The sequence below is a fragment of the Elephas maximus genome, chromosome 5 (assembly GCF_024166365.1).
Source record: "Elephas maximus indicus isolate mEleMax1 chromosome 5, mEleMax1 primary haplotype, whole genome shotgun sequence".
NCBI classification, from domain to species: Eukaryota; Metazoa; Chordata; class Mammalia; order Proboscidea; family Elephantidae; genus Elephas; species Elephas maximus.
In genome coordinates, this window is record NC_064823.1 from 121725953 (window position 1) to 121751952 (window position 26000).

The 26000-nt window shown below is 37.5% G+C and overlaps 1 protein-coding gene across 4 annotated transcripts in view; it reads right to left on the bottom strand.

Annotated features, from left to right (window-relative positions):
- Positions 1-539: 539 nt before the first annotated feature.
- The window catches only part of KLHL5 (kelch like family member 5), a 102384-nt gene continuing 76923 nt past the window's right edge, over positions 540-26000 (bottom strand). For 3 of the 4 annotated variants that reach the window (XM_049886347.1, XM_049886346.1, XM_049886348.1), the window contains 3 exons: positions 21909-22121; positions 18114-18285; positions 540-7259 (listed from right to left, as the gene is read on the bottom strand). In XM_049886347.1, coding sequence (XP_049742304.1) covers positions 7203-7259; positions 18114-18285; positions 21909-22121 — 442 coding nt within the window. In that variant the 3' untranslated portion in view covers positions 540-7202. The remainder of the gene's footprint in view (positions 7260-18113; positions 18286-21908; positions 22122-26000) is intronic. The other variant, XR_007517681.1, reaches the window with a different exon arrangement.

Consider the following 26000-nt stretch of genomic DNA (forward strand, 5'->3'; position numbering starts at 1 on the left):
GGGCTAGGTAATGGTTCCCAATTGTGGTTGCACATTAGAATCACCCAGGTTCTGGCTACGATTGATGTCTTAAGATATCCTATCTGAAATAGGGGTCAGGCATCTGTGTATTTCAGAAGCTGTTCAAGTAATCCTAAAGCCATAATTGACAACTAGAAAGCTTAAGCAAGAGGGTGATATAACCCCTGTAGCATTCTGCATACCAGCTGGGAATAATTCCGGCTGGGAATAATATCCAGACATACATGTCTGGTGGGTTGGGCAAAGAAGAGACGTTCAGATAACTCAATCTACGTTATTGAATACTGGAGCTGGAAGGGAACTAAGCAATCATCTGTACAGTCTTTGCAATGACTGTATCTTATTGCAAGATTTATGTACCATAGAGAAGTTATTATAAAATTTCCCCACCACCCAAATATTGAATAAAAGGACAATAAAATTTGGAAGTCTACTGTAATGTTTCTGGCAGAAGAGAAACTAACACAATTTGGTTAAACAATTTTTTTTTAATTGTGTAAAACAAACATAAAGTACCTTACATCATAAGGGTACAGCCTGATAAATATTCACAAAGTGAAAGCATTCATGTAACTAGCACCTCAATGAAGAATTATAATATTACAGCATATCCAAATACAGCCTCCACCTAACCACATCCCTCTTTCCAGTCACCGTGCCCTCAAGGGCAACCACTATCCTGACTTCAAACACCTCATAGATTAGTTTTACCTGTTTTTGAACTATATAAGTGGAATCATGCAGTATGTAATCTTTTGTGTCTGGCTTCTCTTGCTCAATATAATGTTTGTGAGAATTATACATGTTGTTGTATATTGTTTTGTTTCATCCACATTGCTGTATAATATTCCACTGTGCAAAAATACTACTGTTGATGGCATTGGGGTAGTTTTCAGTTTAGTGCTGTTGTGAACACTCTTGTACATTTCTTTTGTGAATAAATATATATTTCTATTGGAAAAATATTTAGGAATAGAAATGCTGTGTTGTGGGGTTTGCATATTTCAAGTGGTCCACAGACTTTGCAAGATACGACTTAACTCATGTTATATCTGAAACTTATTATAGTGCAGTTCTTCTGTCATTCAGAAACTACTACTGGAGTTCCCACCCCATTTTTTTTTTCTCTAAAGCATTTCTCTATCTCCCTTTTCTTATTCCTCAAAGCCCACTGAAAATGATTTCCAAATATTTCATGTTTTATGAGATCCTAAATACTTGGTGACCCTTCTAATTTTGGTTTTATTTGATCTTATTTGAGTTCCATATTAGAAGGTTCCTTATTAGAGAAGAATGGAAGAGGCTAAATTACTTATTCATGCAACTGTATTAACCTTTCCAATACTTAGAAAATACATATAAGTAAATTTGATAAACAAGAGGATAGCATAGCTTAGTGGTTAAGAGTATAAATATGGAGCCAGTCTGCCTACATTCAAATACCAGCTCTAGCAGCTATCTTGCAAGTATAAGGCAACAAGCATGGGAGGCCACTTGTTAAGAAAGGCAGGTGAAAAGAGAGGAGACTGGGATATTAGTGCACTGTGGAGCCACTGAACTAGCCCTGGACTGCCAGCCTCTTCTTATGTGAGAATAAAGCTCAGGATTAGGTCAAGTCACCAAAGTCAGGTTTCTGTTCTGTGCTGCCAATGAATCCAAACCCATACTTCCACATTCCCTTAAATTCTTTTTAAAGCTCTGGTTCACAGTATTATGGAGGCAAGGAAAAGAGAATTATCATGCTTATAAACGTTCCTATGGCATCTAGGGAACATGTTTAATTTTTTTCCACTATCAAAGCCTTGTATGTGTTAACTGAACCACAACCTCTTTAAAGTACATTATGTTGTATGTATAAAGAGAGAGGAGCCTAGATACATTGTTAAAAAGTTAGGAAAACATTTTAGGCTGATGACTAATATTTTCATCAACCCTATATTAACTATCATTAATTCCCCTTGCAGTGACTCCCACAAAACAAATACACACATATGGGGCATCCCTTCACTCAATCTAATGCACTTGCTCATCCATCGTCTCAGTTTACCACCACTATCCTGCATTATTTACTGTTCTTTCTCTAATGCAAGCCAAAGGTTAGGTTGCCACGACTGTGGGTTTTGCTATTTTATAACCCTTAGAGGGGCAGTATGACAGACTGGTTAAAAGCACAGGCACTGAAACCAAACTTCTGGGTCCTAATCTAGATACTGCCACTGACTGGCTGTAGTTAACTGCTTTTAGTTTCAGTCTCATTTATAAAATGGAGATGGTGATGATGATAATTACCCACCGCCTACTGTAGTTATGAGGATTAAATGAATAAATTATATAAAAACCCACTAAACCCACTGCCGTCGAGTTGAGAAAAAATTATATAAAGCACTTAAAAATGTCTGGCTCACAGAAAGCTGTTGAATTAGCAGTTATTTATTATTGCTGGAGTCACAAAACAATACTGGTTGCTATGTGGGTATCAGCATCCATGACTAGCCCTTGTGCCATCCTTATTTTCCCCTTGGGTAATTATTTTCCTCTTGACTAATGGGGTGCAGTTTAGAAGCAAAGCCAAGGAAGCTTGGAAACCATATTTAGTGCCCTGGGCCTTTGCCTAGGCCAAAGTTGGTTCCAAATGGCTGCATTTCTTTGTGGATAATAAATATATTTAATTGTGGTATTTTAAAATAGTTTTATCTTATTGAACAAATATTATTTGTGTTGAATAGGAAATTAGTAATGGACATCTTACTTTCATTTTAAGGTTTTTCTTATCCATGAAACCAAATATTAACCATAAAAAGCCTGACCCAAACTGCAAAAGCCTGCCAGAAACTCCTCTACAGCAGTGTAAATTTATCTTATCCTGCTGGAAGACGCTAGTTGTCAAACCATCACCTCCTAATTTAAATCTCAAAAAGTCTCCTGGCTGCAGGTGGGTGGAGGGCCAAATCATTAGCAGGTTGGCCAGAAGTAACCTGGTATCAGCTGATCTCAGTAAAAGCGAAGGCAGTGTTTATTCAATCATGTTAAGATTAGACAGTGGTTGATCTTCTATATTTCTCCCTCATCTACTCTTTATAAGCCTCATTGTACGCCATTTGCTTTTTCTGGAATGAAAATGGTCTCCCTATATGCATATGGAGCCTGGTGGTACAGTAGTAATCATTTGGCTACTAACCAAAGGGTTGGCGATTGAAACCCACCAGCCACTCCCTGGAAACTCTATGGGGCAGTTCTACTCTGTCTTATAGGGTTGCTATCAGGTGCAACTGATTTGATGGCAGCAGGGTGGTTTTTTGGTATATGCACATAGAATGTCTGCTCAGAATAAACTTTATGTTCAAATTTTGGTGAGTTTTGATTATAACACTTGTATAATAGGATTGTGGTTTAAAAGTAGCTAATATAGGTTGGGAAACCCTGGTGACATAGTGGTTAAGTACTATGGCTGCTAACCAAAAGGTCGGCAGTTCAAATCCACCAGGCACTCCTTGGACAACTCTATGGTGACAGTTCTACCCTGTCCTATAGGGTTGCTATGAGTCGGAATCAACTCAACAGCAATGGGTTTTTTGATCCTAATATAGGTTGGACAGGCAAATAATGACTCAATCGCCATTCAATTATGGCTGTAAGTAATGCATACTCAAGGTATTAAAGTCATGACTATGCCATGTTTAAAACCTTGTCAGATTGTTTGATATAGATTTTTATGAAAAAATTCTATTCAGAAAAGGTCTATCGTCACTTTTTAAGATAGTAAAAACATATTTCTTTAAGTGAGGAAGTAGAAGTAGCGTAATTAAGAAAGGAAGTTTTCTTTAAAGTTACACACCTTTAGAAATCTACAATACATGATAAAGCGAATAGTTCAAATGAGACATAGATGGAGTAAGTTTTGTGGAAGAGGTCCTCGCTTAGTGGTAGATGGGGTGATGAGGTCAGTCAAAGAAGCTGTCTTTCAAAGAGCTGTCTCTGTGGAAGCGGCAGGAATAGCTGTACCGTGAGAGCTTCAGAGAAAGAAAATGCTGGGTAATAAGTTGGCAAGAGCTGACCTACTTATCTGTCTGACTCTGTATTAGCAACTCAGCAGCAAAGCTGCAGAGGACTCGGGAGTACGGTAATCCAATTGAGAATTTGTTTATTCCAGCAAGGGCTAGTCATGATGCTAATACCCACACAACAACCAATATTGTTTTGTGACTCCAACAATAATAAATAATAACTGCTAATAAGGCATTGAGCAAAACAGCAGGGAGACTAAAATCTTACATAATAGATCCTAAAACAAAGGAAGGGAAAGAATGTCAGCTCCATAAGGACATAGACAAAGGTATATTTCTGTAACTCCTGTAGCAGGCAGCACTTTATCTATTGCCACGTCTTCATAACAGGCTCTCACTAATTATTTGTTGAATATAAATATGAAACAGACTTGCTCTTTGAGGTAAACTACCTTAGAGGCATTTGAGTGTGGTTTACAGTATCACAGATCTGAATCACAGGACAAAAAGAATCCATGAGGTTTCCTTGTTCACACATCTGAGGCAGGTGAGGGAAGGGCAGGGGTGGAGAGCAGCATGAGCATGGAAGTCGAAAAGCCGGAGTATGTTCAGGAAGTGAGGATCAGCCCAGGGTGACCACAGCATAAGCAGGGGAGATTATCCAATAAGCAAGGTAAGCACGGGTTTACTTGTGCTTGCTTACTAATTTGTAGTGCACAATTTCATCTGCGTTTCACTACACCACATCGATATTCTTAATTTTTCTTTTTATTAAAATAAACAATTCCTCACATAATGAAGTCTCTCTCTCCTTTTTTGCCTAGAGGCAGGAATGATAGAGTGTGGATCCAGAGTCAGGCTGACTGTTTTAATCTCAGCTCTGCCGCTTACTTGATGTATTATCTTGTGGTTAACTTCTCTGTGTCCCAGTTATCTCATCTATAAAAAGGGGAATATAACAGATAATACCTCACTTATTGTGAGGACTTGGTTTATAACTGATAATAAGCATTCAACAATTAATATCAAATATTATTACTTTTTAATAAAGAGCATCCAGACATCTCAATGGACAGGTTAATAGAAGTCAAGACAGAAATGTTGGAGGATGGATGCAACGAACAGCCATATTTTTCTCTAGAGTTATGAAATGTCTGACAAGAGGAAGAGGGAATGTTTTGGCTAATGCCCTGCCACTAGAGAAGAAATGGGTCTCTTTACCAGTATCCAAGACAGCAGGCCCTACTGCCTACAAAACTGCATTAGAGAGGCCCTCTGTCAGGATCAAAAATAAAGGGGCTTTCCTCTGATAGATCCTCTCAAGGAAAGGAAGGACCTTAGAGAGGAGAATAAGTTCCTTTCTTTAACGTGTTCTGGCCTCCCTGCGGCCAAGGGAACAAGAGAGTGAGCAATGAGTGTTTATAGGGATGGCTGCAATATATGTACTTCCATTCAAACAGCAGGTCTAAGCTTCCACAAGCAGATGATGATATACTGACACATTTGAGCTCTCAAGAGTTTTGTTTCTTATACCTTTGTCTCTTCTTCTCTCCTTTCCACCTAAATACAGATATATGCTCCACAGTTGATCCCTCCTAGCCAGGAAAATAAGAAATGAATATTAAATAATTCACTTATTTAATATAGTTAAAATACATATTTTAAATATAAGGATTAAGGATGTATTTATATCCTTAGATATATTAAGTATTAATGTATTTAATAATATAATGAATATATGAAATATTAATATATTAGTCACTAACACCATTATTTTCTTGGTGGCCACACAAGTAAAATGAATACAGGCTTCTTTTGGGACTACAGGTACTTGGTTTCTTGGGTTTCAAAGTAGAAACATTTCATGAGTATTCAAAATCAATTAAAAAAAAAGTTTTAATTTTTAAAGAAAGCAACTAATAAAGCCTATCCTGATATAAAACAGAAAAACACACTAACCACAACATTGTATTTTCAAAGACGAGAATTTAGTTTATACTCATTTTATGTTAAGATACAAGTTAATGACTTATATGTTACAGGTTTATCACAAAATGTTACTGCCCAGTGCATTTTGCAAACAATAAATAATTCACTGGGAGTATTAACATTCACATATGTAATCAGAGTTTACAAATGTACAAAACTTTGGGTAGCAAACACTTTAAGCTCATTTTTCAAACATTCAATAAGCCCATTCCCCCAAAATTGTTTGAATACAAACACAATGGGTTACTACCTGTGACAAAACATAAGAAGCGAGGGAGGGTAGGCAAAAACAGACTTGAGAACATAAGAACATCTAAGCAACTGTGTCAATATCAAAAGATAAAATCAAAAAAAATTTTTTATAATATAAAACAAATCCTCATAATACTAGTTAGGTGAAAGAACATTATAAGGTATGACATTTATTTTCTCTGTGTAAATTTGCATATCTTAAATTTAATGCAAAATACGTTTCAGTTTAAGAATATCATGATATGTACTTCTTGGTCAGTCTAAATGTAATGGAATGAATATTTAAATAGTTCCCCCAGATTATATCAAGTTTTTATTTGGTCATTATTTTTTTTCCACTCTTTAATGTTTTTCTTTACTTATTGCACTAAGCCAATTTTAGAAAGAAAACCCACAACTGGAGCAGGTATGATACAGCTGTTTCTGAAAATACCCCACAGTAGAGTTTTTAGCGTATCATTAAAATAGTGGTTGTGGGCTAGTAAACCAGGAAACAAACAAACAACAAGCACTGCAACTCATGTATGATAAAAAATGTATCAAGCAAAACTTTAGAAGTTCTATCTGGTGTGACTGTAGTTTAATAAAAGAAATCTGGAAAATGAGAATAAAATGCACTTGACTATGAATAAATGAAATTCCCAGTTAACACTGGGTTACGTTTTAGAGCAGTGCATTTGTCCTCATATTTTATATCAGAAACGTATGTTCACAATCTACCAGCTGCAGGTTTGATGTAGTTAGAAAATGAAAGCATTTAATCCTGGTCGCTTATACCATCCTCCCTTGTTTTAACATCTTCCCTTTGAGATCAGGCACTTTGTACCCAGGAGTGTAGCACTGCAAATTGAGTAGAAATGTATCCATCGACAGGACAACTGAATCAGATATTCAAAAAGGAGGAGGATATCTTCATCTAGGAAACAAAGCACTAAATTATAATTTTACAGTCACAACACAAGCCCCAGCTCTTCCTAGGCACAGTGGAGCAACCTGAAACAAAAAGAGACAGGTGTTGGATTTGCAGGTAAAAAAACGTTGATCATACCACACCAGTTGGGAGAATTCTGAAACGGTTCTGTACTTGCTGACCAAGAGTTGCTGCCCCGGACCCCTGCTGCACCAGCCCTACTGGCCTGGTTCCTTCCCCTTCACTTACAGGATAATCTATAAACTATAAAACTATAAACTACAAAAACCACAAGATAGGTTTTAAAGGACTACTTTGAGCAAATTAAGAATCTCTGCATTTGACCTAAGAGAATTTAAATGTGAGCGTTGGGTGGAGGGTGACAAACACAAAATACTAAGAAAGTTTGCCTTGTACTTATGTATGTGGGGGTATGTAATACAGTGTTTTTGTCAAATACACGATACCAAAATAACTTCCTAATCAGTATGACCCCCAGACAAATGAGCAGGTTTTTAGAACAGATCTAGGCTCCAGTTTTAAGAGAATTCTCAGTTGTTCTCCACCCCAGTCAGCTGTTTTGATCGCTGTTGTATACTCTTAAATCAATCAATTTTAAAACCGTATCCATTTATAAGTATTCTAGGAGTAACCTCTGAATTATTTAAGTCAAAATGCCTGTTTGCAATTAAGCAGCTTTTCTCAAAATACCTAAGATACTAGGTCTCTAAGATTGCGAATACTTGCGGTTGTCATGACAACCAGCTAGAAAGTTTAACTTAGAGAATTTATTAAATACAATGCAGTAGTCACCTCCTGGTTTAGGTCAAGGCTGGTTGTGTGTGGGTGGTGCTTTAAGACTCTGTAATCTCATTTTATTCTGTCTGCAAATGGCCTCTTGTCCATTTGCCAAAACATTGATAGGAAAACATTTATTTTTCAGATACTAAGTTCACATTCACCTGTACTGGTGGCATATAAACAAAATAGCTATGTAGTCATAGATTTTTAATTTTGATAGAGTGACTCAGCATGAAATATAAATTATCTGCAATGTTGTTGTCCACCACGTGTCTAAGATATTGATCTGTGTTCCATTTCATTTTTGACGACTCCCAATTTTCCTAGATTCATACTTCGTACATTCCACATTCCAGTTACTAATGGAAGCTTGCAGCTGCTTCTCCTCATTTTGAGTTGTGCCACATCAGCAAATGAAGGTCCTGAAAGCTCTACCCCCTCCACGTCATTAAGGCTGACTCTACTTTCAGAAGGCAGCTCTTCCCCAGTTGTCTTTTGAGTGCCTTCCAACCTGAGGGGCTCATCTTCAGGCACTATATCAGGCAATGTTCCGCTGCTATTCGTAAGGTTTTCACTGGCCAATTTTTTCAGAAGTAGACCGCCAGGTCCTTCTTCCTAGTCTGTAAACTCCACTGAAACCTGTCCACCATAGGTGACCCTGCTGGTATTCGAAATACTGGTGGCATAGCTTCTAGCATCACAGCAACACGTAAGCCACCACAATACAACAAATTGTTCAGCTCTTCCATTTTCTTTTTTTTTTTTTTTTTTATAATAATTTTTATTAAGCTTCAAGTGAACGTTTACAAATCCAATCAGTCTGTCACATATAAGTTTACATACATCTCACTCCCTACTCCCACTTACTCTCCCCGTCTTGAGTCAGCCCTTTCAGTCTCTCCTTTCTTGACAATTTTGCCGGCTTCCCTCTCTCTCTATCCTCCCACCCCCCTCCAGACAAGAGTTGCCAACACAGTCTCAAGTGTACACCTGATATAATTAGCTCACTCTTCATCAGCGTCTCTCTCCCACCCGCTGACCAGTCCCTTTCATGTCTGATGAGTTGTCTTCAGGGATGGTTCCTGTCCTGTGTCAACAGAAGGTCTGGAGAGCATGACCGCCGGGATTCCTCCAGTCTCAGTCAGACCATTAAGTTTGGTCTTTTTATGAGAATTTGGGGTCTGCATCCCACTGCTCTCCTGCTCCCTCAGGGGTCCTCTGCTGAGCTCCCTGTCAGGGCAGTCATCGATTGTGGCCGGGCACCAACTAGTTCTTCTGGTCTCAGGATGATGTAGGTCTCTGGTTCATGTGGCCCTTTCTGTCTCTTGGGCTCTTAGTTGTCATGTGGGCTTGGTGTTCTTCATTTTCCTTTGCTCCAGGTGGGTTGAGACCAATTGCTGCATCTTAGATGGCTGCTTGTTAGCATTTAAGACCCCAGACGCCACATTTCAAAGTGGGATGCAGAATGATTTCATAGTAGAATTATTTTGCCAATTGACTTAGAAGTCCCCGCAAACCATGTTCCCCAGACCCCCGCGCTTGCTCCGCTGAGCTTTGAAGCATTCATTTTATCCCGGAAACTTCTTTGCTTTTGGTCCAGTCCAATTGAGCTGACCTTCCATGTATTGAGTGTTGTCTTTCCCTTCACCTAAAGCAGTTCTTATCTACTGATTAATCAATAAAAAACCCTCTCCCACCCTCCCTCCCTCCCCCCCTCGTAACCACAAAAGTATGTGTTCTTCTCAGGTTTACTATTTCTCAAGATCTTATAATAGTGGTCTTATACAATATTTGTCCTTTTGCCTCTGACTCATTTCGCTCAGCATAATGCCTTCCAGGTTCCTCCATGTTGTGAAATGTTTCAGAGATTCGTCACTGTTCTTTATCGATGCGTAGTATTCCATTGTGTGAATATACCACAATTTATTTACCCATTCATCCGTTGATGGACACCTTGGTTGCTTCCAACTTTTTGCTATTGTAAACAGAGCTGCAATAAACATGGGTGTGCATATATCTGTTTGTATGAAGGCTCTTGTATCTCTAGGGTATATTCCGAGGAGTGGGATTTCTGGGTTGTATGGTAGTTCTATTTCTAACTGTTTAAGACAACGCCAGATAGATTTCCAAAGTGGTTGTACCATTTTACATTCCCACCAGCAGTGTATGAGAGTTCCAATCTCTCCGCAGCCTCTCCAACATTTATTATTTTGTGTTTTTTGGATTAATGCCAGCCTTGCTGGTGTGAGATGGAATCTCATCGTAGTTTTAATTTGCATTTCTCTAATGGCTAATGATCGAGAGCATTTTCTCATGTATCTGTTGGCTGCCTGAATATCTTCTTTAGAGAAATGTGTGTTCATATCCTTTGCCCACTTCTTGATTGGGTTGTTTGTCTTTTTGTGGTTGAGTTTTGACAGAATCATGTTGATTTTAGAGATCAGGCGCTGGTCGGAGATGTCATAGCTGAAAATTCTTTCCCAATCTGTAGGTGGTCTTTTTACTCTTTTGGTGAAGTCTTTAGATGAGCATAGGTGTTTGATTTTTAGGAGCTCCCAGTTATCGGGTTTCTCTTCATCATTTTTGGTAATGTTTTGTATTCTGTTTATACCTTGTATTAGGGCTCCTAGGGTTGTCCCAATTTTTTCTTCCATGATCTTTATCGTTTTAGTCTTTATGTTTAGGTCTTTGATCCACTTGGAGTTAGTTTTTGTGCATGGTGTGAGGTATGGGTCCTGTTTCATTTTTTTGCAAATGGATATCCAGTTATGCCAGCACCATTTGTTAAAAAGGCTGTCTTTTCCCCAGTTAATTGACACTGGTCCTTTGTCAAATATCAGCTGCTCATACATGGATGGATCTATGTCTGGGTTCTCAATTCTGTTCCATTGGTCTATGTGTCTGTTGTTGTACCAATACCAGGCTGTTTTGACTACTGTGGCTGTATAATAGGTTCTGAAGTCAGGTAAGGTGAGGCCTCCCACTTTCTTCTTCTTTTTCAGTAGTGCTTTGCTTATCCGGGGCTTCTTTCCCTTCCATATGAAATTGGTGATTTGTTTCTCTATCCCCTTAAAATATGACATTGGAATTTGGATCGGAAGTGCGTTAAATGTATAGATGGCTTTTGGTAGAATAGACATTTTTACTATGTTAAGTCTTCCTATCCATGAGCAAGGTATGTTTTTCCACTTAAGTATGTCCTTTTGAATTTCTTGTAGTAGAGCTTTGTAGTTTTCTTTGTATAGGTCTTTTACATCCTTGGTAAGATTTATTCCTAAGTATCTTATCTTCTTGGGGGCTACTGTGAATGGTATTGATTTGGTTATTTCCTCTTCGGTGTTCTTTTTGTTGATGTAGAGGAATCCAAGTGATTTTTGTATGTTTATTTTATAACCTGAGACTCTGCCAAACTCTTCTATTAGTTTCAGTAGTTTTCTGGAGGATTCCTTAGGGTTTTCTGTGTATATAATCATGTCATCTGCAAATAGTGATAACTTTACTTCTTCCTTGCCAATCCGGATACCTTTTATTTCTTTGTCTAGCCTGATTGCCCTGGCTAAGACTTCCAACACGATGTTGAATAAGAGCGGTGATAAAGGGCATCCTTGTCTGGTTCCCGTTCTCAAGGGAAATGCTTTCAGGTTCTCTCCATTTAGAGTGATATTGGCTGTTGGCTTTGCATAGATGCCCTTTATTATGTTGAGGAATTTTCCTTCAATTCCTATTTTGGTAAGAGTTTTTATCATGAATGGGTGTTGGACTTTGTCAAATGCCTTTTCTGCATCAATTGATAAGATCATGTGGTTTTTGTCTTTTGTTTTATTTATGTGATGGATTACATTAATGGTTTTTCTGATATTAAACCAGCCTTGCATACCTGGTATAAATCCCACTTGATCAGGGTGAATTATTTTTTTGATGTGTCGTTGGATTCTATTGGCTAGAATTTTGTTGAGGATTTTTGCATCAATGTTCATGAGGGATATAGGTCTATAATTTTCTTTTTTTGTAATGTCTTTACCTGGTTTTGGTATCAGGGAGATGGTGGCTTCATAGAATGAGTTGGGTAGTATTCCGTCATTTTCTATGCTTTGGAATACCTTTAGTAGTAGTGGTGTTAACTCTTCTCTGAAAATTTGGTAGAACTCTGCAGTGAAGCCGTCCGGGCCAGGACTTTTTTTTGTTGGGAGTTTTTTGATTACCGTTTCAATCTCTTTTTTTGTTATGGGTCTATTTAGTTGTTCTACTTCTGAATGTGTTAGTTTAGGTAGGTAGTGTTTTTCCAGGAATTCATCCATTTCTTCTAGGTTTTCAAATTTGTTAGAGTACAATTTTTCATAATAATCTGAAATGATTCTTTTAATTTCATTTGGTTCTGTTGTGATGTGGTCCTTCTCATTTCTTATTCGGGTTATTTGTTTCCTTTCCTGTATTTCTTTAGTCAGTCTAGCCAATGGTTTATCAATTTTGTTAATTTTTTCAAAGAACCAGCTTTTGGCTTTGTTAATTCTTTCGATTGTTTTTCTGTTCTCTAATTCATTTAGTTCAGCTCTAATTTTTATTATTTGTTTTCTTCTGGTGCCTGATGGATTCTTTTGTTGCTCACTTTCTATTTGTTCAAGTTGTAGGGACAGTTCTCTGATTTTGGCTCTTTCTTCTTTTTGTATGTGTGCATTTATTGATATAAATTGACCTCTGAGCACTGCTTTTGCTGTGTCCCAGAGGTTTTGATAGGAAGTATTTTCATTCTCGTTGCTTTCTATGAATTTCCTTATTCCCTCCTTGATGTCTTCTATAACCCAGTCTTTTTTCAGGAGGGTATTGTTCATTTTCCAAGTATTTGATTTCTTTTCCCTCGTTTTTCTGTTATTGATCTCTAGTTTTATTGCCTTGTGGTCTGAGAAGATGCTTTGTAATATTTCGATGTTTTGGACTCTGCAAAGGTTTGTTTTATGACTTAATATGTGGTCTATTCTAGAGAATGTTCCATGTGCGCTAGAAAAAAAAGTATATTTTGCAGCAGTTGGGTGGAGAGTTCTGTATAAGTCAATGAGGTCAAGTTGGTTGATTGTTGTAAGTAGATCTTCCGTGTCTCTGTTGAGCTTCTTACTGGATGTCCTGTCCTTCTCCGAAAGTGGTGTGTTGAAGTCTCCTACTATAATTGTGGAGGTATCGATCTTGCTTTTCAATTCTGTTAAAATTTGATTTACGTATCTTGCAGCCCTGTCATTGGGTGCATAAATATTTAATATGGTTATGTCTTCCTGATCAATTGTCCCTTTTATCATTATATAGTGTCCTTCTTTATCCTTTGTGGTGGATTTAAGTCTAAAGTCTATTTTGTCAGAAATTAATATTGCTACTCCTCTTCTTTTTTGCTTATTGTTTGCTTGATATACTTTTTTCCATCCTTTGAGTTTTAGTTTGTTTGTGTCTCTAAGTCTAAGGTGTGTCTCTTGTAGGCAGCATATAGATGGATCGTGTTTCTTTATCCAGTCTGTGACTCTCTGTCTCTTTATTGGTGCATTTAGTCCATTTACATTCAGCGTAATTATAGATAAATAAGTTTTTAGTGTTGTCATTTTGATGCCTTTTTATGTGTGTTGTTGACAATTTCATTTTTCCACATACTTTTTTGTGCTGAGGCGTTTTTCTTAGTAAATTGTGAGATCCTCACTTTCATAGTGTTTGACTTTATGTTAGTTGAGTCGTTACGTTTTTCTTGGATTTTGTCTTGAGTTATAGAGTTGTTATACCTTTTTGTGGTTACCTCATTATATACCCCTATTTTTCTAAGTAAAAACCTAACTTGTATTGTTCTATATTGCCTTGTATCACTCTCCATATGGCAGTTCAATGCCTCCTGTATTTAGTCCCTCTTTTTGATTATTGTGATCTTTTACCTATTGACTTCCATGATTCCCTGTTATGTGTATTTTTTTTTTTAATTAATCTTAATTTGTTTGTTTTTGTGATTTCCCTATTTGAGTTGATATCAGGACGTTCTGTTTTGTGACCTTGTGTTGTGCTGATATCTGATATTATTGGTTCTCTGACCAAACAATATCCTTTAGTATTTCTTGTAGCTTTGGTTTGGTTTTTGCAAATTCTCTAAACTTGTGTTTGTCTGTAAATATCTTAATTTCACCTTCATATTTCAGAGAGAGTTTTGCTGGATATATGATCCTTGGTTGGCAGTTTTTCTCCTTCAGTGTTCTGTATATGTCGTCCCATTCCCTTCTTGCCTGCATGGTTTCTGCTGAGTAGTCAGAACATATTCTTACTGATTCTCCCTTGAAGGAAACCTTTCTTTTCTCCCTGGCTGCTTTTAAAATTTTCTGTTTATCTTTGGTTTTGGTGAGTTTGATGATAATATGTCTCGGTGTTTTTCTTTTTGGATCAATCTTAAATGGGGTTCGATGAGCATCTTGGATAGATATCCTTTCGTCTTTCATGATGTCAGGGAAGTTTTCTGTCAGAAGTTCTTCAACTATTTTCTCTGTGTTTTCTGTCCCCCCTCCCTGTTCTGGGACTCCAATCACCCGCAGGTTATCCTTCTTGATAGAGTCCCACATAATTCTTAGGGTTTCTTCATTTTTTTTAATTCTTTTATCTGATTTTTTTTTCAGCTATGTTGGTGTTGATTCCCTGGTCCTCCAGATGTCCCAGTCTGCATTCTAATTGCTCGAGTCTGCTCCTCTGACTTCCTAGTGTGTTGTCTAATTCTGTTATTTTATTGTTAATCTTTTGGATTTCTACATGTTGTCTCTCTATGGATTCTTGCAACTTATTAATTTTTCCAGTATGTTCTTGAATAATCTTTTTGAGTTCTTCAACAGTTTTATCAGTGTGTTCCTTGGCTTTTTCTACAGATATCCTAATTTCATTTGTGATATCATTAAGCATTCTGTAAATTAGTTTTTTATATTCTGTATCTGATAATTCCAAAATTGTATCTTCATTTGGGAAAGATTTTGATTCTTTTGTTTGGGGGGTTGGAGAAGCTGTCACGGTCTGCTTCTTTAAGTGGTTTGATATGGATTGTTGTCTCCGAGCCATCACTGGGAAACTAGTTTTTCCAGAAAATCTGCTGCGTGCAGTCCAAATCCCTGCGGGACGGTTCCCCGGCTCGGATGCTGCTCTTTCTGCTCCAAGATCAGTCACTGCCTCCCGGGGACTTCTCCTAACGGCTGCGTCCCACGCCGCCCGTGGAACCGGCTAGTCCCCCTCCCGGGGTTAGTTCAGGGGGGTGGAGCAGGTCTCTGTGCTTGTGCCGTACCTGACTGGTACGCTGGCTCCAGGCTCTGGAAACAATCGCTGCTTCCCCGTATTAGTTCGTTCTCCGTCTCTAAATCTGTGTTTGTTGTTCAGGGTTCGTAGATTGTTATGTATGTGATCGATTCACTTGTTTTTCTGTGTCTTTGTTGTAAGAGGGATCCGAGGTAGCGTCTGCCTAGTCCGCCATCTTGGCTCCGCCTCCCCCCTCCATTTTCTTTTAATGCTTCCTGTGTCATTCAATATTTTGCCCATAGAATCTTTCAAAACTGCAACTAGAGGCTTGAATTTTTTCTTCAGTTCTTTCAGCTTGAGAAATGCCAAATGTGTTCTTCCCCTTTCGTTTTCTATCTCCAGGTCTTTGCACATTTCACTATAATATTTACTCTGTCTTCTCAAGCTGCCCTTTGGAATTTTCTGTTCAGCTCTTTTACTTCATCATTTCTTCTCTTATCTATAATAACAAGTCTCAAATACTGGCCAATAGATTTACTTATAACTGGCTTAAGGGCTTATGTCAAATATATCTCAGAGAAAGATTCTTCTCTTTTTTTTTTTTGGGCTCCGGGTTGCCATTCATAACTGCTTCTGACATGGTGGGAGGCTGATGGTAGGTAATCACATAATTTCTAATGAAAACCCTTAGCATTTATTCTAAAATGCTCCAATTCAAACCCTCAATCTTATCCCTCTTCCCTTTACCAACTGATCTCACTTATTTAAGAAACAAATCAACGTCACACAGTGTCAGTCCCTTTCTCTATCCTTCTCTTCACTTAAAAACTCCCTGTACCTGTCTCCATGCCCCCTCTCATCTTTTCCTCCAGCCTTGGAGGATAAAATCTTTTTTCCAGTCTAAGGATGACCAGTCTTTGTTCTCATTTCTGTTTCCTGCCCTTTTCCCAGGAAGGTGTTTTTCAGTGTTGCTTTCTCAGCAAAACTGGAATCTCTCCCCACCCTCTTATTGCCATTCCTATTGTAAGAAAAAAAAAAAAAAAAAATCCTCGGCTTAAACGCTAACTCCACCATTTATTTGCTACGTGACCTTCAGCCAGTTATCTACCTGTGTCTCAGATTCCTCATCCTGTATGGTGGGAAAATAATAGTACTTACTTAATAGGGTGGTTGGGAGGATGCTCGACAGCAATGGGTTTTTAATGTAAAACGTTTAGAACACAGCTTGTTACATAAGATGTGTTCAATAAATGTTAAATTTCTATCATCATTATTTTAAAATTGCATGTCCCTGTAGCTCCTACCCTTAGTTTTATTCTTCCCTTTACTTTTTAAACTCTGTATGGTGGCTTCTGCTCTGTCACATTCTCAGGTTCCTAAAAGTTCGTGAATGACTAAGTGTCTCCATTCTTCCTTATATGGCTGAAACCTCCTCTCTTCTATTTAAATGCTCTATCTCTTATCTTCTAAGGAACTCTCTGATCATTGCTTTGCTGTTTTCTTCAGAAGCTGCACCTTCTAAAAGACCAGTTAGAGTGAGTACACAAAGCATTGACAAGACTTGGTAATATCACCTGACTTCATCCTTTCCTTCCCTCCCCTATGTTATGTACGTAATACCTCGAGCCTCGAGCAACCTTCTACATGCTTTCCTTTTCTCCAGGCTTCACCTCTGCCTGCCCCTACCCCAATTTACTCTGTCCCCAATTGCTGCCTAGCTGAACTTTCTATTACTGCATCACTCTCTTGGTTAAAAGTCTCTGCAGGCTTATCATTACCAAACTCTTCAGCTTGGCCTTCACAGACCTCCATACTGGCTCCAATCCCTCGCGCCTCAAAGAACATAAGAACTTCTACTCTTTTCAAGCATGAATCCTTATAACTAGTCACAGTTCCTAAATGTATCTTGTGTCCCTCTGCCTCAGTGACATTAATTTTATGTTCCTTCACAAAATACCCCCTTTTACCACATATTTGAATTGGGTCAATTCATTAAATCCTACTCTTTTTCACTAAAGTCCTCCCAACAACCAACTTCTTTTTTCTCTTTGGTTTTCTACTCTACTCACTGCTTATACTAGTGGACCCTTAACACCAAGCACTTAATGCTGTGGGTTCTCCCCTTGCACATGTATATCTTACCTGCTTAAGTAGAAGTTAAGTTCTACTACAGCAGGGATTCTCATAAGTGGTGTTTTCTGGCCAATACTTAGTATTGGTCCTTGTATGTAGGAGAAACTTGGCTCACTTAAACATTTACTGGCGGTCTTTTCTCTACCAGATTCTGAATTGGGTATTACAGGCACAAAACTATTGATTGATGATGGAAACAAAGATCTCAAAACATCATTCTTAAAAGTGCTAGATCCCTCCCAGAAATAGAATTCTTTTTGCTAATACACTTGCCAAGTCAAGTTTTTTACTTGTTAATATAATTCAGGATTACCATCTTTATTAGGTTATGCCAGAAATTTGACCTGCTCCCAAATATCAGTAGCTTGAGTATTTAAAAGTTATTGCTCATATAAGGGGAAAAAACCCCTCCAAATTTTCTGTCTTTGTTTCTTCTTTTCTACAATCTCCCCTCCCTTTATTACAGTCCTCTTGTGATCCTATAAACTCTGTCAATGCTAGAATATCTCATCAATTCCCAGCAGGGAAATGGTAGTGGATCGACTTGTAACATCTCTGAGTATTAACTTATACTTCAAAGGTAATTTTAGATTTAATTCTGTTACAAATTTTGAAATTCCCTCTTGCTTCCTCATATTTAATCAGGAGAATACTTTCTCATACTTATGTTATAAATTTCCATATTAGTCAAAATTGAGAGAATCTGTTTTGCCAAAATAATTGTTTAAACAAAAGCTGAGTAAGTATAAAAATGAAGAGTGAACATGCCATACCTGGGTCCACTCGTTTGTCTGAGGATCATAAGCCTCCACTGTATTAAGGTAAGTCTGTCCATCATATCCTCCAACAGCATACAGTTTATCACCAAGTAAACAGACGCCCACTGCATCTCTGCTGATGCTCATAGATGCCACTGCAGTCCACATATCTGTTTTGGGATCATATCTGAAAGAAAATTTTAGAGCTGAAGCTGATATTGTTCTCAAAGTATTTTATGTAAAAATAATTTTACTCTTCAAGTTTATCTTCTGTCTTATTACCTACTAGATAAGAGTACATCTGAACATATTTTAGAGAAAAATATCAATATTTTCCTGAAAACTTTTAACTTATAGATTCGGAAACCCTGGTGGTGTAGAGGTTAAACGCTAAGACCGCTAACCAAAAGGTCGGCAGTTCGAATCCACCAGACGCTCCTTGGAAACTCTATGCGGGAAGTTCTACTCTGTCCTATAGGGTCGCTATGAGCTGGAATCGACTCGACGGCGCTGGGTTTGGTGTTTTTTTTTTTTTTTTGGTTATAATAGATTCGTTTAGCAGATGCACAGCACTTAAACTATTTCTGTAAACATGGGAAACTACTTTAAGGCTTTAGATTGCGTTATAGATAGAACTGTGTCCGCCCCCCTCCCGCCCCCCCCCCCCAAGATACAGTGAAGTCCTAACCCCTGTAGCAGTGAATGTGACCTTGTTTGGGGAAACATGGTTTTTCTCTGCAAATATTATTTGTTAACAAAGTCATACCGGAGTAGGGTGGGTCCTAATTCTAATTCCTTTTGAGTGGTATCTTATAAAGGGAAGGATGGACACGGAAATAGTTACACATGGGGAAGAAAGCAAGTGAGTGTCTGTCTACAAGCAAAGGAATGCCAAGGACTGCCAGCTGCCCCCAGAAACTAGGAGAGAGGCACAGAACAGTTCCTCTCTCAAAGCCCTGAGAAAGAATCAACATGGCTGAGGCCCTGATTTGAACTTCTAGCTTTCAAAACTGTGACAAAATTTATTTCTGTTCTTTAAAGCCATCTCTTTGTGGTATTTTGTTAGGGCAGCTCTAGGAAACTAAGACAGATTGCCTACTTAAAATCTGAAGAAATCAAGCCATGAAACTCTACATATGATAACGCATAGCCTGATTCACTGTGGCTTCCCACCTCTGGACCTTCTGGTTCCCTTCATGAGGTATGGAAATTAGAGCTGCCTGAAGTTGTCTATCCAGTAACAGATGCTCAGACGATCTACAGTGCATCTAATATCTCTTGTATCAATGAACAATTTTTCATTCGGTGCAGTACTACAGTGAGTCTAATTTATGGGGCAAAGTCTATAAAGATGTCCCTATTTATTTTCTGAATTATAATAACAAGCAGAATCTGAATTATTTTCCCCCCAACACAGGTGAAGCGCAGGTGTAACTTTCCTGTTTCTCAAAAGACAACAACCAAGTTTGCTTATTATTTCACAGAAAGAGCTCACTGTCATTAGCAAAGCTTCATTTCACCATTCATCCTTCTTCTAGTCACTTACAATTTATTTCATAAGTCACAAAAGCCTGATCATGTCAACACACACACACACACACACACACACACACACACACACTTCCCACCGCTCTTTGAAATTCAAAATCCTTAATAAGTCCTTAAGAACCTACTTGATCTGCTTCCACCCCCACTCCACCACACCTCTTCCCTGCCTCTCCCCCATACTGTTCCTTCTCTAGCCACAGTGGTCTTCTTTCAGCTTCTTGAAAGAACTGTATCCCTTTCTGCTTCAGAACCTTTATATAGGCTATGCTTTTTCTCAGAAATGTTCTTTGTTGGCCAACTTCTACTTATTCTTCAAGTTTTACTTTTAAATGTCATCTCTTTCAGGAAGTACTCCCTTGAGCCCCCAGGTCTCTCAAAATAGACTTTTTCTCCTTCATGCCACTTATTACAATTATATATATATTAATTTTTGGTCTCTACAGTAAAAAAAAAAAAAAACAACTTTTTTTTTTTACTGATAAGATTATAACATTCATGAGAACAGGCACAGCGTCTTTCCTACTCCTCACATATTCCAGCATCTAACAGTTAATAACTATAAAAGAAATATCTGTTGAAAAAATGATGGTCTCAACACAGTTTTGGGGCATCTGAACCATTTATATGTAATAATACTCCTTATTAATACTAGCAATTAAAGGAAAAAAATTTATCATATATATTAGAACTGTATGTTAGAATAACTAACTGTATGTTGAATACTATACATTAGAATAAGTAAGCTCTTTGTTAGAATATCTAAAGACCTCAAGTTGATAGAGAAACCAAAAACCAAACCAAATCGACTTATAGCGACCCTACGGGGCAGAGCAGAACTGCCCTATAGGGTTTCCAGGGAATGGCTAGTGGATTTGAACTGTTGACCTTTTGGTTAGCAGCTGAACCACTGCACCACTAGGGCTGCTTGACAGGGAAAACTCTACTTTATAAAATAATTCTTGGTAACGAATGTAGAAAGAATGACAGAATTAAAGAAACAATTTTTCAAACCCTAAAGAAAGTATTGATCCAGACAAGGATTATCGATTGGCAATAAAATGACTGAGTGAATGAGTGTGCCAAAGTAACAACACACAGACTACTTTCCAATTGTAAAAGGAAAAAGTCACAATCATGCATTTAAAGTTTTATACTGTCATCATCCCAAATCAGTGTTCAATCTATGCATTGCTAAAGGTGGACAAATCAAACATTATAACTTCTGATGTGAGACAGCATGAAGTATACAATATCAACTGTGACATATGCTAGCCAGAAGTTTAATTTTAACCCATCATGCATTTAGATATAACTTCCAGTTTTACAGAAATACAGGGGCTAAAGAAATGCTAAACATCCTGACAAGGAAGGAACCAGACAAATCCAGAAAGTAGGACATTTGGTAAGACAACTGGCCCTGTCTCTCAAACAGTCAATATGATAAAAAAAGAAAAAAATGGTCTGAGTTAGATAAAAAGGCTGCTTTGAAGGACACAGCAATCAAATGCAACATGTGGTCTGGATTAAACAGTGGTTTGAATATATTAGGTCACCTGGAATCAACTGGGGAAATCCGAATGTGTTCTACTCATTAGATGAGATGAGTTTTCCTTTTATTCCTCCAGTTGCTACATCTCATTCTTATTTTGTATACTACATGTCTAAATGTTGACGTTTTCCATACCCATCCTTTTTCTTTCTCTCTACTCTTTCACTGTATTGAAATTGATATGTACTTATAACTCTTAAATGCACATCTTCAGCCCAAAGCTTTGCCCTGAGCTCCAGGCTCATATATTCAACTACCTGGCTGACATCTCCACTTAGATGTCTAGCAACTTATTAGAAAAGGTGCTGCTCTGACAAAGATTCATTTCTTATTAAGGTATACCATCATTTACCTTGTTTCTTGATCTTAAAGAGCCTCTCCTTCTCTATCACTTCTCATATCTAATTATCCACCAAGTTCTATTGATTCTCCTCCTAAATCCATTCAAATTATGCAACTAATTCTAAGGCAAGGTTTAAGTAGACAGGAATATGGTAAGGGAAGAATTTGAATAGGCTGTAGGGAGATAGATTGAGGAATGCTCAGAGAAGACAACCCAGTGTTTACAGAGTTCCTCGGGAACTGCCTTGCATGTAGTGAACTCTCAATAAAGAGTTATTCATATGTCTGAAAGTGTCACAGGCTTGTATGTGTTTGTGTGTGTGTGTGTGTGTTTTAGTTGTTGTTCTAAGTTCTCCTTGACTGGAAATTACCTCTCCACACAGTCTGAGAGTCTGGAAGTCAAGTTGGATGCAGGTGCATCGTGTCCTCCAATAGCATAGAGCAATCCGTTCCAGGTAGTTACTCCTACTCCACCTCTTCTTTTTGACATTTGTGCACAGAGTGTCCATTTATTGGTATGAGGATCAAAACATTCTACTGATTTGAGACAAGAACTTCCATCACGACCACCGACTGCATAAAGTCTGTAAAAAGAACAAATGAAATGATAAATAAGATATAGCATTTTTATTTTGCTTAAGAGGCTATACTTACTGTATTTCATCAAATCTAAAAAGAAAAAAAAACTTTTTTTCTTTTTAAGATGCCATCGATTATAAGACACACTGTCAATTTATGTACCTTTATGAAAGAATATATGCTACCAATTAAATGACACATGTTTGTATCATATATTATATATATGCCTTGTTTTTCCAGGTCTCACAAGTTTTCTGCCTTTGACAGGGTGCAGTCTTACCATTTTTCTGTCATTCATTTCAATGGAAAATATTTTAATTTTCCTTCTCTGACAGGTCTCTGCCTTACACAGGATCTGGCTTTCACAGGTTTATATATATCTATATATCCTACCACATATCACTTTTGTAGATACATAATAAGGAAAACAAGCTGCACTTGAAGGCAATAACCATTTCACAGCTGCTATCTGTTTGACAGCGATTGTAAATCACCATTGATTTGTAAGATGCATCCCGATTTTAGATGTTAAAATATGTGTCTTAGAACAGATAAAACATGATGTATAAACATACTATTATTTATTTTTTAAATATCTAAAATAGAATTAGAAACTAATCTCTGAGCACCTATTATAGGTAGGGCACTTTACATGGTATTATTTAATTTACTCATCACAACAATACTAACAGAAACCAGTTGTATCCTTGTTTCACAGGTGAAGAAAACGGGGCTCACAGACATTAAAAGACTTGCACAAGGTCACCCAGCAAGAAGTAGAACCAGGACACAAAGTTATTTTAATGAGCAGTTACAGTCAACTGTCATCTAGTATGTATTTGTGATTGTGAAACAGGGGACTAAAAGGATAGCTTGAAACAATAGCATATACATTAAATTTATTATATACAAATAAAAAACCAAACTTGTTGCCACTGAGTCAATTCTGTCTCATAATGACCCTACAGAACAGAGTGGAACTGCCCCATAAGGTTTCCAAGGGGGCAGCTGGTGGATTCAAAGCGATCCTTAAATTACTGGAGAAAAGGATACTGTAAGTCATCTAAAATATGCGAAAACAGGAGCACTGGTGGCAGAGTGGCTAAGTGCTCGACTGCTAATCAAAAGGTCAGCAGTTTGAACCCAAGAGGCGCTCCATGGGAGAAAAATGTGGCAGTCTGCTTCCTTAAAGATTATAGCCTTGGAAACGTTTTGGGGCAGTTTTACTGTGTCCTATAGGGTCGCTATGAGTTGGAACTTTTTTTTTATAGGGTCGCTATGAGTTGGAATTGACTCGATGGCAACGAGTTTGGTTTTTTTATTTGTATATAATAAATATTAATTCCTATGCCATTTTTAATGGGTTTGCTTTGGTGGAATGATCTAAATGTTGCCATGTAGATCAGTTTTAATTCATCAATCAATATACTGCACTAATTAGAGACAGTCTTTTCCTCTAAACTTAAAATATATGTAAAATATTTGAACACAATTTTTTTTTCCATTACACATAAAACCTTCTTGTACTTACTGTTCACTTGGGAAGCTCTTTATCAGTATTTTTCTATTAGTATTTTTTTTTTAAAGTAAATTCAGCCCACTGCTTGTACAAAAGATCATACATTTTAAATTTATGGATGCCTTAGTTAATATTTAACTATTTTCTGATTTTCAAGAAGTAATATTTGAACTGTACTAAATAAATCTACCCATTAAAACTAAATATTTACATATACTTTAAAGACAGATTTCATAGTTAAAATACACCATGCCACTCATACTTGTTCTTAAATAGTAAGATGATTACATTTTAAACAGCAAGATATGCCTGTAGCAATATCTTGCTTTAAACTTAAACTATATTAACATAGTTGAAGACACTGGAATTTATTACACTGTAATACAATTATACACAAATTACTCACAGTAAAAATGCTGCAGATGGAATGGATAACAAGTGTAGGGGAAATGAAGAAAGAGGAATGGGGATTGGAGGTTTTCCACAGGTGATTTCTGAGCAAGTTTCAAGGATGACTGAGTTTGTCAGGTGGGGAAGTGGAGGAAACAACATTTGAAGATAGATGGCATGGGTATTAAAAGACACCAGAAGTGTGAAACAAAACATATGTTTAACAAATAAGTTTTGCTGGAGTATAATATGCTATAGGTAGAGAATGGCAGAGTCTAGAGAGATGGACAGAGGCAAGGTCATAAAAGAGGCTTGGTCAGATAAGCTGCTGAAAGGTTTTAGGCAGGGAAGTGACACGGTCCTAATTGGACAGAGAAGTAAGTCTCTGTAAAAAGAAGGATGAAAGGGAGACAGTTAAGGTTAGAGGCAAGCTGACCATTTGGGGAGATAACGCAATAGACCAGGAAAGAGATGAGATAATGATGGTGGGAATGGAAGATAGGAAAGAATTAAAAGATATTCAGAAGTTAAAAATGGATATGCTTTGGGGGAAGATGTAGGAGGAGTTTATCAAAAATTACAGATTTCTGAGAGAGCAACAGAGTCCATCAACTACAATAAAAAGGTATGAGAAAGAATAAGTTTGGGTGTAGGATGTGTAGAGTTGAAGGAGTGTGTCATAGATTGAATTGTGTCCCCCAAAATATCTGTCAACTTAGCTAGGAAATGATTCCCAGTATTGTATATGATTGTCTATCATTTTGTCATCTGATGTGATTTTTCTATGTGTTGTATATTCTATCACTATGATGTAATGAGATGGATCAGTGGCAGTTATATTGATGAAATCTACAAGATTAGATAGTGTCTTAAGCCAATCTCTTTTGAGATATAAAAGAGAGAAACGAGCAGAGAGACATGGGGCCCTCATACCACCAAGAAAGCAGAGCGTCTCTTTTGGACCTAAGGTTCCTGCGCTGAGATGCTCCCAGGCCAAGGGGAGACTGATGACAAGAACCTTCCTCCAGAGCCAAGAGAGAAAGAAAGCCTTTCCCTGGAGGCGGCACCCTAAATTCAGACTTAGAGCCTACTGGACTGTGAGAGAATAAACTCCTGTTTGTTAAAGCCATCCACTTGTGGTATTTCTGTTACAGCAGCACTAGCTGACCAAGACAGAGTGTTATATTTGTTTTTAGTATGGCAGAAACTTGAATTCATAAGATGAAGGGAAAAGAACTATGAAAAAGAAAATATAAGAGGCAGAAATAATATTGACAGGGCAAGCGCCTAAAAAGTCAGGGGAAAAAGGTAAAAGAACAGAACTGCTCTTTGATGTGCCATCTCTTGACATGAAAGGAGGGGAATAACATTGTGGAAATAGTTAACTTTATAAAGGACAATGGGTCTTAGAGGAAGGAAATGTACATGACATTTAGTTTATTTGGGCCATGATTTTTTTTTTTCCTGTAAGGAAGAGGCAAGATCCTCAATAGAAAGTAAGGAGGCAGAGAAGGATTAGAAGGTTTGAGGATACTATCAAAATTTATGAATAGCTTCTGAGGGTTTATGGGAGAGACAGTAGACAGACTTGCAATTGTGGCTGCAGGATTTTTCTGGAAGGGCTCAACCACGTGGACATAGAACTCAGGGTTCCAAGTCTGTAGGATGAGTGGGATGGGGTTCTGAGTGAAAAGTAAATTAGGTTAGTGGGACAACAAGGTTAAAGAGTGGTAAGGAAGTTAAAAGCAGCAGCAGAAGTAATTCTAGTCTTTTAATACTACTGCTTCACGGCATTTCTAAAACGACATTCTTTTCTTACTTGATTTTATTCATTGTGTAAAAACATTACAGCAAAAAAAATTTTTTTTAATTCACTTGAAATTCTACCTCTGAATAAATCAAGTGTTTTTCACAGTTATAATAAGTGTAGACATACTGTATTTTCAAAAGCAAATTTTTTAAGTATTTAGTAAAT